This window comes from Schistocerca americana, chromosome 4 (assembly GCF_021461395.2).
Source record: "Schistocerca americana isolate TAMUIC-IGC-003095 chromosome 4, iqSchAmer2.1, whole genome shotgun sequence".
Lineage (NCBI taxonomy): Eukaryota > Metazoa > Arthropoda > Insecta > Orthoptera > Acrididae > Schistocerca > Schistocerca americana.
Genome location: NC_060122.1, coordinates 592,747,719 through 592,762,516, shown reverse-complemented (window position 1 = coordinate 592,762,516; position 14,798 = coordinate 592,747,719). Strand labels below are relative to the sequence as shown.

Sequence of the window (14,798 nt, the reverse complement as noted above, 5' to 3'; positions counted from 1 at the left end):
ACTGCAACCTACATCCTTCTGAATCTGCTTAGTGTATTCATCTCTTGGTCTCCCTCTATGATTTTTACCCTACGCACTGCCCTCCAATGCTAAATTTGTGATCCCTTGATGCCTCAGAACATGTCCTACCAACCGGTCCTTTCTTCTTGTCAAGTTGTGCCACAAACTCCTCTTCTCCCCAATTCTATTCAATAACTCCTCATTAGTTATGTGATCTACCCATCTAATCTTCACCATTCTTCTGTAGCACCACATTTCGAAAGCTTCGATTCTCCTCTTGTCCAAACCATTTATCGTCCATGTTTCACTTCCATACATGGCTACACTCCATACAAATAATTTCAGAAACGACTTCCTGACACTTAAATCTGTACTCGAAGTTAACAAATTTCTCTGCTTCAGAAACGCTTTCCTTGCCATTGCCAGTCTACATTTTATATCCTCACTACTTCGACCATCATCAGCTATTTTGCTTCCCAAGTAGCAAAACTCCTTTACTACTTTAAGCGTCTCATTTTCTAATCTAATTTCCTCAGCATCACTCGACTTAATTTGACTACATTCCATTATCCTCGTTTTGCTTTTGTTGATGTTCATCTTACATCCTCCTTTCAAGAAACTGTCCATTCTGTTCAACTGCTCTTCCAAGTCCTTTGCTGTCTCCGACAGAATTACGATGTCGTCGGCAAACCTCAAAGTTTTTATTTCTTCTCCATGGACTTTAATACCCACTCCGAATTTTTCTTTTGTTTGCTTTACTGCTTGTTCAATATACAGATTGAATAACATCGGAGACAGGCTACAACCCTGTCCCACTCCCTTCCCAACCACTGCTTCCCTTTCAAGCCCCTCGACTCTTATAACTGCCATCTGGTTTCTGTGCAAATTGTAAATAGCCTTTCGCTCCCTGTATTTTACCCCTGCCACCTTCAGAATTTGGAAAAGAGTATTCCAGTCAACATTGCCAAAAGCTTTCTCTAAGTCTACAAATGCTAGAAATGTAGGTTTGCCTTTCCTTAATCTATTTTCCAAGATAAGTCGTAGGGTCAGTATTGCCTCACGTGTTCCAACATTTCTGTGGAATCCAAACTGATCTTCATCGAGGTCGGCTTCTACCAGTTTTTCCATTCGTCTGTAAAGAATACGCGTTAGTATTTTGCAGCTGGGGCTTATTAAACTGATAGTTCAGTAATTTTCACATCTTTCAACACCTGCTTTCTTTGGGATTGGAATTATTATACTCTTCTTGAAGTCTGAGGGTATTTCGCCGGTCTCATACATCTTGCTCACCAGATGGTAGAGTTTTGTCAGGACTGGCTCTCCCAAGGCCGTCAGTAGTTCCAATGGAATGTAGTCTACTCCCGGGGCCTGTTTTGACTCAGGTCTTTCAGTGCTCTGTCAAACTCTTCACGCAGTATCGTATTTCCCATTTCATCTTCATCTACATCCTCTTCCATTTCCATATTGTTGTCCTCAAGTACATCGCCCTTGTATAGACCCTCCATATACTCCTTCCACCTTTCTGCTTTCCCTTCTTTGCTTAGAACTGGGTTTCCATCTGAGCTCTTGATATTCATACAAATTGCTCTCTTTTCTCCAAAGGTCTCTTTAATTTTCCTGTAGGCAGTATCTATCTTACCCCTAGTGAGATAAGCCTCTACATCCGTTACATTTGTCCTCTAGCCATCCCCGCTTAGCCATTTTGCACTTCCTGTCGATCTCATTTTTGAGACGTTTGTACTCCCTTTTGCCTGCTTCATTCACTGCGTTTTTATATTTTCTCCTTTTATCAATTAAATTCAATATTTCTCCTGTTACCCAAGGATTTCTACTAGCCCTCGTCTTTTTACCTACTTGATCCTCTGCTGCCTTCACTACTTTATCCCTCAGAGCTACCCATTCTTCTTCTACTGTATTTCTTTCCCCCATTCCTGTCAATTGTTCCCTTATGCTCTCCCTGAAACTCTGTACAACCTCTGGTTCTTTCAGTTTATCCAGGTCCCATCTCCTTAAATCCCCGCCTTTTTGCAGTTTCTTCAGCTTTAATCTACAGTTCATAACCAATAGATTGTGGTCAGAGTCCACATCTGCCCCTGGAAATGTCTTACAATTTAAAACCTGGTTCCTAAATCTCTGTCTTACCATTATATAATCTATCTGACACCTTCCAGTATTTCCAGGATTCTCCCGCATATACAACCGTCTTTTATGATTCTAGAACCAAGTGCTAGCTATAATTAAGTTATGCTCTGTGCAAAATTCTACCAGACAGCTTCCTCTTTCATTTCTTTCCCCCAATCCATATTCACTTACTATGTTTCCTTCTCTCCCTTTTCCTACTCTCCAGTCACCCATGACTATTAAATTTTCGTCTCCCTTTACTACCTGAATAATTTCTTTTATCTCATCATACATTTCATCAATTTCTTCATCATCTGCAGAGCTAGTTGGCTTACAAACTTGTACTACTGTAGTAAGCATGGGTTTCGTGTCTATCTTGGCCACAATAACGCGTTCACTATGCTGTTGGTAGTAGCTCACCCGCACTCCAATTTTTTTTATTCATTATTAAACCCACTCCTGCATTACCCTTATTTGATTTTGTATTTATAACCCTGTATTTCAGTAGATGTAGTTGTAATTTTCTGAACCATTCATGTTTAATAAGTGACAGTGACAGTGTCTCTCATCGTATGCTTTGTGGGAAACCTGCTTCTTTCTTTCCTTGCCTATACCACAGTGTAGAGTGATCGCTCACACTCTTGATACCTTACTGGATGTACTACAGCAACTAAAGATTGCACTCCCGCTGGAAAAGTATATGTCAAGTCAGATGGTTTTGCTCCTCCTCTACTGTCGTTGAAAATGATCACAACGAAATTAAGTATAGGAATCCTACGAAATCCTGGAGTTCACACTGTGGTGCTGTGCAGATGAAAAAAGTAGTTTTCACAATTATCAGATGACACATGGAGTTTGTCAGATTCCACTAATTATGACTGCATTATTAATTGTTCATTCACAACCGCTTTCCTGATGCTTATTGCAAGTGTTTTTTGAATGTTAGAGCTGGAGGAATAGAAACACCAGATTTTCGTCATATGGAATATTCAAATTCATTTCAATTTAACAATGTAAGGGATTTTCTCTTGAGAAGAGATATAAGGATATCAGTTAATGCTTTTGAGTCCACGAAAGTCGTTCCACACAAGAAATACAACTACATTCATCTCTTATGTTGCAATTTATCTGTCATAGCAACTACTGCGCCAATAAGTAACTCGCAGATGCCGCACCTTTTTGCTAGCTCCGAGGTAACATGCTTGCCTGCCAGTTACAAGCTGCTTATGTTCACCTTTTGAGACTCGCTGAAAGCCGTATTTTTAATTCTTCTGCAGCAGAGCTACAAGCAGGCAGATAGAAACTCAATACGGAAATCGTAAGGCAACGCTCAAGAAAATTCATCTTGATACTTTCAGTAACCCTTAGTGTCAGAGGAAAAACCTTATGGTACTGCAAAATTCATAATGCCACTTTTGTTTTCTGCTGACATATTTTTTGTTGCTGTGAATACATAATTTCATCAATGAACCGGCGCATTTGCATAATACTTGAATATTATACACAACATGAAGTAAATAGAGAACTTTTTGAAGTAATTTGTGTTGAAATAGGTGCAGTCTTCTTACAGACGCTTAATGCTTTATTAAGATAGACTGCCGCAGTGATGTTTCCGTAGTAAGTTGAATTTAATTTGTATTAGCAAAGTGAATATTTAAATTCTCTTTGATGATTATGGTTGTGTTCAATAAACTAATGGAAAATGCAATTATATCAGCAACAGTATATTCTTTCACTATCTCTAGAACAATCTGACAACACAAAAGTAGTTTACAAATTATACACCTGTAGAAACCTAATGGCTCTAACACAGTAATTAAAACAGTGTAGTTTAAACGGCATTTTCGTCTAGAAATGAATTGCCTTGACAGTTGATCGATCAAGAGTGAGAAAGGTAAAATTTTATGAGTACACAATCACAAGGACTTCACTATCAATCTCCTGGATAGTTTTGTTTCTCAAACTAACAGAGTACGTTATCATGCATTAGCACACTTGACATAGTTTTGTCAGATGGTTTTCTTACAAACGACCGAAAGGTGTCTCAATTTTGGCAACAAATTCCAGCTGTGATACACACACCCTCGGGGAAGAATTCGTAGTGCAAAACACACTTTCGGAACATCAGATGGAAAATATTGTGTTCACACTAATCTTTTCTCAAGCTTACGTGTTTTGGGGGGCCTCAGCCTTTCATTTCTTGTTAGGAGGTTAACAATAAAGGCACCATAACTAGTCACCAGTAATAGTATTGCATAGGAATGCTCAATGAGCGACCCGATGACGTTCAAGCAAAACTGCAATAATAGTCACTCCATTGGCTTTCGTTGTTTCAAATTAGAGCATGCAGGACTCCTACACCAGACTTCTGAACCTTGCCTGTTGAATGCAAATGTCGAATGATGGTTAAATGGTAATCCATCACTTACATCAGTAGTTGAGACTTTCTTAATGTGGAAAATCATTCATGCTAGAAAGATCTTCTTTGAAACAAGAATATCTCTTGTGGCGTATATTTAACAAAAGCATTCGCTCCACACACGGTTCAGATCCTTCAAGCTACCTCCTGTGCATTCACCCCTTTGTTATACCAAAAGTAAATACTGTGTAGCAGAGTTATTTCCCACATTTTACACCATTTTGCTGAAGTCTCTTGGAAAGTGTAAAAGCGGGATTTCACTGTAGTTTTCTACACTTCAGATAATTGGGCCATAATACTGTTTGCATTATCCATAAATGTAGTCAAGTTTTTGGGATAACAGTTCTTTTCTCTACACTGGAGACAGTGCATGGTGTATACTGTCACTTCAGTCTGATTTAATATGGACGATATATTAAACTCTTGCTGTACATACATCAGAATACTGGTTGCCAACAACCCCCTCACCTTGCAAGATAAGTTCTAGTTTTTCCTCTCAGCCAAAAACAATTCTACAAAAGTGAAACATATTGTACATATTATTTATAGTCTCCCGAGTGAGAGCACGAAGTTTCTGTCCCTTCCAACAGATAGCATAGCTGCAGGACAGTTTCAAAATGGCGTCTGTAGGTGATGTACATTACAAGCAACGTGCCGCCATTGAATTTCTCACTGCAGAGAAAGAAACTGTGGGGAATATTCACAAACACTTGTGCAAAGTGTATGGAGCATCTGCTGTTGACAGAAGTACAGTTAGCCGCTGGGCGTGGAGAGTGAGATCATCAGAAGGTGGTTCGTCAGAGCTCCACGTCTTGCAATGGTCAGGAAGACTATCCATGGCTGCTACATCTGACATGTTGCAGCGAGCTGATGCTGTCATTTGCGAGGACAGATGCATTACAACTCGGCAGCTGGCACTGCATCTGTCAATCAGTAAAGGAAGTGTGGGTGCAAATATTTCCACTTTTGGGAATGCCTTTGTGTCCCAGACTGTGACAGGTGATGAAACCTGGGTTCACCATTTTGAGCCCGAAACAAAACAACAGTCGATGGAATGGCACATCCCCACTCCTCACAGAAGAAAAAATTCAAGCAACTGCTTCCGCAGGTAAGAGCATGATCACCATGTTCTGGGACTGTAAAGGTATGAACACATCACAAAACAGTGTCTCAGAGTTTAACACCATCCACCCTACTTACCTATTACAAATTGTAATTACTCTCAATCATTGTACCCAGTTTTCAATTTAATCTGTTTTATGGGGTAGTCGGCATTCATCTACTGCTCTTCAATTTCACTATGTGTATAGACTCTTCTTGCACCTTTTACATATAGCTGGGGTAGTCGGCATTCATCTACTGCTCTTCAATTTCACTATGTGTATAGAATCTTCATGCCCCTTTTACATATAGCTGTCAACAGACCGCCAGCATGCAAAATACAGTGAACACACAACACTTGACCCACCCATGACACGCAATATGAACTCCTAATCATATAGCACCATGCATAAAATATGCCCCTCATCAGGAGACCACAACTCAAACGTAAATTCCCAAAAACAGTCCGATGCAACTCTAAAAAATTCTCGAGAAAATCGACTTTGAAGTTTTCTGAGCAATTTGGGAGGGAGGGGCTGGTGATGGTGATGACGACAGCGACGACTACGATGATGATGATAATCAAGAACTTTTACATTTAACAGTTTAGTTTTGAATAAATATAAAAAATTACAAAAATTCAGTTGCCATGCTGAATCCTTTTTGGTCTGCCACAGCAAGGAATGTCTGGTTTAAACCCTGCATTATACTCCCAAATGACCCTGTAAATAATGCTGTAAATGGCACTTATGTAGCATACATACTGGTGATGCTCTGCAAACCTCTGAAAGAAAGTGAAGATACTTTCATATCTTCATGATAAAAAACAGCATTGACATTCACATGAGAAACAGGTGGTTGCTTATTGCACCATATACTCTGAATTGCTCCTCGGATAACTTCTTCCTGCTGGAGGAGAACTTCTCCCAGTATTGGACTCCTTTCCTTACAACAAATACATATACCTACATTGTAACTAGCGGTTGATGAAGGAGAAACTGTTGGTCAAAAAGGAGAGGAGTGAAGGCAGGCTCTGACTAAAATGAAGACAATTACACTTACTTACTTACTTTTATTTGAATTCATATCAGGCCACTAATAACGACAAACTATGTTGGATTAAAGAAACTTTTATAAACTCAATGTTACTCAGAGGGAAGCATAGGGACACAAGCTGTTAATATGTGGAGAGATAGCTAATTAGTTACTTAAATTGCAGGCATAGAAGAAGGGTAATGTACACACACACACACACACACACACACACACACACACAGAGAGAGAGAGAGAGAGAGAGAGAGAGAGAGAGAGAGAGAGAGAGGAAACAAAATGGAAATGAGAGAATTGTTGTGTGTGTGTGTGTGTGTGTGTGTGTGTGTGTGTGAGAGAGAGAGAGAGAGAGAGAGAGAGAGAGAGAGAGAGAGAGAGAGAGTTTTGAGCGCAAAACCACGAAAAAAGAAAACTAGAGATGAGTATTCCTGTATCTTTGGACAGTCAAGCATTGGTTTACAGATTCAGCCATGATAACTGTGTGGTTTATATTTATGCTGGACAATAATTTATTTAGTGGATATACTTTTTCATGATCAGTTATTTTACTGAATTCCTATAAAAACCAAGTTATTGTGGTCAGGTCTTACAGCTAACTTTATTTATTGACATGGTCTTCCAAAGAGGCCAGAAAACTTGGGCCACTTTTCTTGATTTAACTACTGCCTACAACACTGTATGACTACATGGACTACTGCTTAAGCCGAAGTAAACACATGATCTGCTAAGCTCACTAAACTATTGGAGACTATCCTCAAAAGTCACTCATCCAGAGTTAAAAAAAAATATTTGACCAAATAAAATAAGATAAAATTTATTTGCCAGTATCATCATCTAAGACAATCTATGATATACATGATATTGCTCCTTCAACACAAGGAAGGAAGAAAAGCCTTCTTGGAGGATCTACATTAGCTAAATACATATAAACAGTTGCTGCTCCATCCCAACCCCAGCAAAACGTGTGTGTATTCCATTGAATTAACAAGCTTGCTGACATAAAACTTTATATCAACTTATGTGGAGCACTGTTAAGCCACAACCCCCATGAGAAATATCTAGGTATTATACTTAAATTGTCATCTTAAATTTAGGAAACGTCTTGAAATAACCAAACACAAGTTAAAACTACAAAGAACATTATCAGGAACTGACCGAAAGAAACTGGGAAGCCCAAGCAGACTCTTTACATACAGCAGCACAAATGAATGTGTCTACTGCTGTCAAATGATATGCTTCTGTGTGGACTAGAAGCAACAATGTCAACAAGATTAATGTCCGGCTTAACAATACAATGAGAATTGTAACTAAAATTAACACCAGTTCTTTGGATTCATTTCTTGTCTAATACAGCAACACCAGAACTCACGCGACGACACAAAGTGGACCTAGAGTGGCATTAGAATGAAAAGGATCAATTCTCAGGAAGTCACCAATCAACAAAATTCTTTCTTATCTTCCACATACTAGACTTTATCTAGATAACCTGTGTAGGATCTCAGGAATCCCACCAACCTACTTCTTAGGATTTAGAGGAGTGCTTGAGAGGTAACTGAACACTGCTAGACAAGTCCTGGCAATTGGTTGAAACAGCCCTCTCACCTACGGTCACGAAGCTGTGAAGAAAATTCAGGAGTTGCTCAACCGTATCGGATGCTAAAACACAAAACATCCGATAAAAATGGGTGACTGTACACAGCCCCAAATGTGATTGTAGCACAATGGAGCAAACAGTAGACCATATTACTTGTGAATTCCCAATAAGAAGATTTCAGAGACTGTAACTACTTCACAAAGTCCTCTCCAGAGGCTTCTGTTGGGTTAAATTCCATAGACTAATGATTTTGAAAGTAATAATTCCTCTAAATGTTCACATACAATAATTTTATACAAGTTTAATAATACTTTAATTTATATCTTTTTTACTGTTTCGCATGTGTCACACATTTAATTCTGCCATTAAAAAAAGTTACTGACACATTTGGTACTCAAAATTTGGAAATTGTTTTAAAAATTGGGAGGTATAAATGATCGAGAAACTGTGGCTTATTTTCAGTATAATATTGAGACAACTGATGTGAGTCTCTACCATGTTTCAACGCTATACAGTGGCTACAAAAATGCAAATGAAAACATCGGATCTTTCACAGACTCAATAATGTACAGAAACTGTTCCAAAAAAAAACAGTGTTTTACTTTCCTACCTCAAGGAGAAATAAAGCACGAAATCAAACACTATCATTATGATGAATAAGATACACATGAAATAAAATGTATCACACAAAAACAAAGGCTTTCAGGGATTCAGTAACACAATAGCACAATCATCCATTCTAAAGACTTATACCAATTGAAAAAAATGAATAACACGTTTTTCACGTAATAACAATGATAATACACGAACCCAAGGCCAAACAGAACACAACACTGAGAAATACAAGTATACATTTTGCAAACTGTGTAGGAATGAAGACAAATAACAATCAATATACAGATCACTTCCTGATTTCTATAAACTTTGATACATATATTGATTAAAAACTACTACTGAGCGAAGTACTTCCCACCATAGGTAAAAAAGAAATAGAAACTTTTAAAATTAATGTATTAGATTTCATAATAATTAGCTAAAAATTGGAAGAAATAATCGAATAATTGCGAGGTGAAAGAAAAAGGGAGGAATCAAAGACTCCTGCATAAATTGGGAGAGTTAGCAGGTATGCAATATTATTGAACCTGGAACTGAGGGCACTTTGGTCAATTTATCGTGATATTTCACAAGGACATTGTGAACCACTTGATAAAGTCAAACAACAGAAGATCCAGGTTGGAATATCAACAACATAAGGAAAACATAAGACTGCTACTCACCATAAGGATGACACTTTGAGTTGCAGGCAGTTACATACAAACTTTCAGCCACCACCACCACCTTTAGGAAAGGAAGCATGAACACATTCATTTACAAAAGCAAGCACACGTCATCCACACATGACCGCCATCTTCAGCAGCTCCGTCCGAGGTGTCTGTACCATAACCTTAAGGCCGTGCGACTAATATGTTAAACATCCCTTTTTTAAAGCTGAAGAGCATTACATGAAATTCTGAATATTTTTTTCCGTCAATTACTCATAGATGAGGACCCCATCAGGATGAATAGCTGAACTGCATGGTATGAAACTTGGGTTCTTAACCTATATCACCGTGTAGACAATTTCAAAATGTCGATCCCACCACTAGGGATATCTCATTGTTTATCAGGCACGGGAAATGCCTAAAAACAACACCCAGGTTGACATGCACACCAGCCCTCGTCGTTAACCCTCAGGACAGATTCGAGCCGAGGCCAACACGCCTCCCAAAATGCTGGAAATGGTATGCTACCAAACACGAACAGGTATTTAGACAGGTTCATGACTGGAATTGTCTCTCTAATGTAAGTCATTAGAGAAGATACATCATATTGCCTGTTTTTCTAAATGGACTACACCAGCAGAAAGAGAACCAGCTATTTCCAACACGCAAGTGACACAATAAAAATTGTCAGAAATCATGTACATACAAGCGTGTAAGAATACTAGTTAGATATAGAGAACTATGGTACAACTGCTTGTTAACTCCATGGAACAAAACATTGTAGATTACAGGCAGTAAATGAAGACAGAGACAAATCCGAAGACCATTAATTTGAAGATGTCTGTCTGACAAACCAGAATTTGTATGTATTCTTGAAACAACCAAATACTGGTTTCACTGGAGTGAACAAAAAGAAAACAACCAACTGAAATAAGCATTCCCTAAAGTATAAACAGCAGATAGATAGGCGTTAGCTCATGTTCCAAAGATTCTTGGCCATTCAATGATTCATCACAGAAAATTTACAAGCCCTCTGCTGGTAATAACATATCAGCTGCCTACAGGTGACACAGGTCCCAATGCGTCAGAGTAAAACACTAATATACGATATGGGCATGCATGTGACTGACAGAAAACTAAGGTCTTTGTTATCATCATCAGAATCAGCATGGACAAATGCTGTCAAGGGCCTGTGGTACCTTCCATTGGACTATACATTGGAAACCATTTTTAGTTCAGTATTTTTTAAAACACATCTTTTGTAATAAAACCATAACTGATTGATCTTAAAAATGTATGCACACAGGGTTTACATATTCATAAAATGTATGATTCATGAAAACGGCGAGCCATGTTTTACATGTGAGTACAGGCATAAATAAGGACATGCAACGTCCTTTATAGAAATCAGTTTACAACAAATGTGTGATGCATTTAATAATAAGACTAATGGATTAGAATCTATTCACAAAAATTCATGCAACAAGAGATTTAAATTATATGAAGTTACTTAAAACCATGTACGTCCATACCAACTGCAATGATGTAAGCAGAGGCTTCAGTTCTCTGTCAGTCACAGGCATGCCCATATCATGTATTAATGTTTATACTCCAACACAGTAGGACCTATGTTAATTGTTGGCAACTGATAAGTTATTGCCATATCCTTACTCATGGATTCCTGTACCTGTTGTATTTCATACATATCTGTTGTTGATTTCATCTTTCCTTGTATTTATTTAGCACTGATGTTGACTGTGTAATAGTCAAAATCTCAATCTGCTTCAATAAACGACAGATCCTGTGACTGACTCCTGTCTTTCCTTACACTGAAATTCTCAATGGCTGCTGCACATGCAGGGATTCTGGTGGATTCCAATTTAGCTTTATTTCTTTTTTTAATTTTTTTGCTTTCATTACTGAACATGAATTCTGTTAGCGATACCACAGGCTTAAGAGAAATTGAGTGTTTGTAATCAGATGTCGTAAGTGCTTGTGGCATCTAATAGTAGATACAGAGCATAAAATGCCTCAAAAGTAAAAGGCTTGGAAGAAAATTGCCAAATCATTCAAAGGTCTGATTGGAGATGTAAGGAAGAATGTAATCACAAGCTTTTGTTGGGTTGGGTTGTTTGGGGGAAGAGACCAAACTGCGAGGCATCGGTCTCATCGGATTAGGGAAGGATGGGGAAGGAAGTCGGCCGTGCCCTTTCAAAGGAACCATCCCGGCATTTGCCTGGAGCAATTTAGGGAAATCACGGAAAACCTAAATCAGGATGGCTGGACATGGGATTCAACTGTCGTCCTCCCGAATGCGAGTCCAGTGTGCTAACCACTGCGCCACCTCGCTCGGTCAAGCTTTTGTATTTATTTTCATTAAGATGGAACATTCTGAATGTAATATATACAAATACGTATCAACACTACTGGCCCTTAAGACGAAGAAGGATAGCAGACACTTACGCTTAGTATCTTGTATTATCTATTGTTCCCACAAGTGCAAACATTTGTTTGCAAGTACACAAGAATAGTAGTAAACATAGCAAATAGGTCTGTGAATGCTCATTTGCTACTTTGTTTCTATTTGCTCCCATGCAACTGAGGCTAAAATGTAGTAGTTTGAGAAATTACATGAATGTGTTTGCAATGCAACTACTTAAAAACATTTAATATAGAAAAACAGTTTCTTTATTGGTTCAGAAACAACGCATTACACCGAAGTACGGCATCATCAGGAAATACAATAGAAAATGGATATAATAAATGACATGGCAAGGTCTTATCTGGAGCTACTGAACTCCAGATGAATACCAAAAACATAAATAAGCAAGTCCAAAAGAACTGGAAAGCAAGTATAATATATTGTAATTACCGTCAAAACTGTTCATCAATTACACCTAAAATACTCAGAAACCAAACATGAAGAACACCACTAAGAATAAAACTATAGGAGGATACTTGTAAACATGACCCTGGAACAAAGTGCCATGAGTGTTTTTGCACTCACACGGTGTATATACAGTAGTGATGGAATCATAGGCAACTCGTAGTGTCAGTAAAGATAACAAGTACTAGGGGCACCAAATGGAGGTAAGAAGCTATCAATAAAAAAAAAGGTAATATAGCAGAGAAACAAATTCTCAAAAGTGAGGTACATACAGGTAAAAATAAGATATAGATAGTATAATTATTATAACGGAATGCTGTTCAAGAACAGAGGGGTGAGGGGTGTTCCAGTATGCAAATGTTGTACAATTAAAAAAAGTGCTGGAGGTATGTAACATTATACAATAAACAGAGTCGAAAATTATGTGAAGGATAGACTGCTACTCAAGGTCAAGATGAAACACTGAAATTCAGAGAGGCACAATGAACAAACTGTTACACATTAGGCTTTTGCCCAAAGCCTTCCTCAGAAAAAATACATAGGCACGCACACCTCACACACACTGCTAACTACGGCTCCTCAGGCCAGACAAACTACAACACATCACGTGGGAGCAACAATTCACAGTGGAGTGGGAAAGGGCGTGGGATAGAATAGTATGGGTGGGGAGTGGAGGGTGGCGGGGAGGGAACAGTGCTGCCTGGCTCTGTGTGTAGGGACTAGAGGAAACAGACAAGGCTACCCGTTGCAGCACTGGGAGGCTGTGGGAACAAGAGGAGAGGAAAAGAAGGGAGTGAAGACAAGATGAGCAGAGATGGGGAAAAATCAGCTGGTGCAATGGCAGAGAGCAGTACACAATGAGGGTGGGGGCATGAGTCAGGAGAAGGTGTAGGACAGAGTGGGTGGAAACAGGATACCTTCAGCCACAAGCTGTGCAACAGAATGGTACACTTTGTTCTTGGTCACAGTTTAATGGTGGCCATTCATCCTAATTGATAGCTAGTTTGGGGATGGGGACAGGAGTTGGGAGGTGTAGGACAGAGGGACTGTAAGCACAATATGTTCAAGCTGCATGTTGTGCAACATGGTGGTCCACTTTGCTCTTGGTCACAACTTGGTGGTGGCTGTTCATCCTGGTGGCTGGTTGGTATTCATACCAAGAAAGGAAGCTGAGTAATTTTTGCAGCAGAGCTGTTACATGACATGGGTGCTTTCGCAGATGGTTTGGCCTCAGATGGGTGGATAAACCTCTGACAGGACTGGAATAGGAAGTGCTACATGTGCAGATTTGGTACGCCTTGCACCTGGGTCATCCACAGGGATATGGTCCCTGTGGCAAGGCTTTGTGATTGGGATTGGGGTAGGGATGGACTAGGATGTAGTGGAATATTCTTTTGCAGTGCATCAGTCTTGCAACATAAATTTGCTTTAATTAGACTCTCTCTCTCTCTCTCTCTCTCTCTCTCTCTCTCTCTCTCTCTCTCTGTGTGTGTGTGTGTGTGTGTGTGTGTGTGTGTGTGTGTGTCTGCAAAAGAGAGAGAGAGAGAGAGATTCAAAATTTCCGGTTACTCAGGCTGTTTGAAATGTTTCTCACATTTTCTTACCCAAACCATTTCGGATTTTACGCAATACTTTCATTGTATATTTGAAAATATTACTCATCAATAAAAATTAACGCAAAAAATTACTTTAAATTTAGTAATTAATCAGTTCTAACATACGCTAGGTATTCCAGTATAAGATTTTCCAACACTTTAACGTTCTTCGTTCCGACAGAGCTCCGACAAGTTTCCCAGAAGTCAGACAGCCAAGGGAATGTTTCTTGAGTTTTTCTTGCATCCAAGTTATTGGTTGCTGACAAATCACCTTTACGGCGTTCATTGCAACCATCGGCACCAATGGCAGAACACGAATTCAATTTGCTGACTAAAGCTGATACACCTGTAAGAAAAACAAATGAACAAATTAAACATAACACATTAAGATGCATTAAATCCAAGGATAACTGAAAGTGATGATGTATTTTAATCATGTATATATATCTAAAAACAAAGATGATGTGACTTACCAAACGAAAGCGCTGGCAGGTCGATAGACAAACAAACAAACACAGACATACACACAAAATTCAAGCTTTCGCAAACCACGGTTGGTTCGTCAGGAAAGAGGGAAGGAGAGGGATAGATGAAAGGATGTGGGTTTTAAGGAAGAGGGTAAGGAGTCATTCCAAGCCCGGGAGTGGAAAGACTTACCTTAGGGGGAAAAAAGGACAGGTATACACTCGCACACACACCCATATCCAACTGCACATACACAGACACAAGCTATATATATATATATATATATATATATATATATATATAT

The 14,798-nt window shown here is 38.9% G+C and overlaps 1 protein-coding gene across 4 annotated transcripts in view; it reads right to left on the bottom strand.

The window, feature by feature from the left end:
• Positions 1–14,798, bottom strand: part of LOC124613192 — a 409,752-nt gene that overhangs the window by 185,265 nt on the left and 209,689 nt on the right. For all 4 annotated transcript variants that reach the window (XR_006979618.1, XR_006979619.1, XM_047141846.1 and 1 more), the window contains exon 4: positions 14,156–14,375. Coding sequence is in view for 2 of the 4 variants with exons in the window: in XM_047141846.1 (XP_046997802.1) it covers positions 14,156–14,375 (220 nt within the window). In the remaining 2 variants the exon portion in view is untranslated. The remainder of the gene's footprint in view (positions 1–14,155; positions 14,376–14,798) is intronic.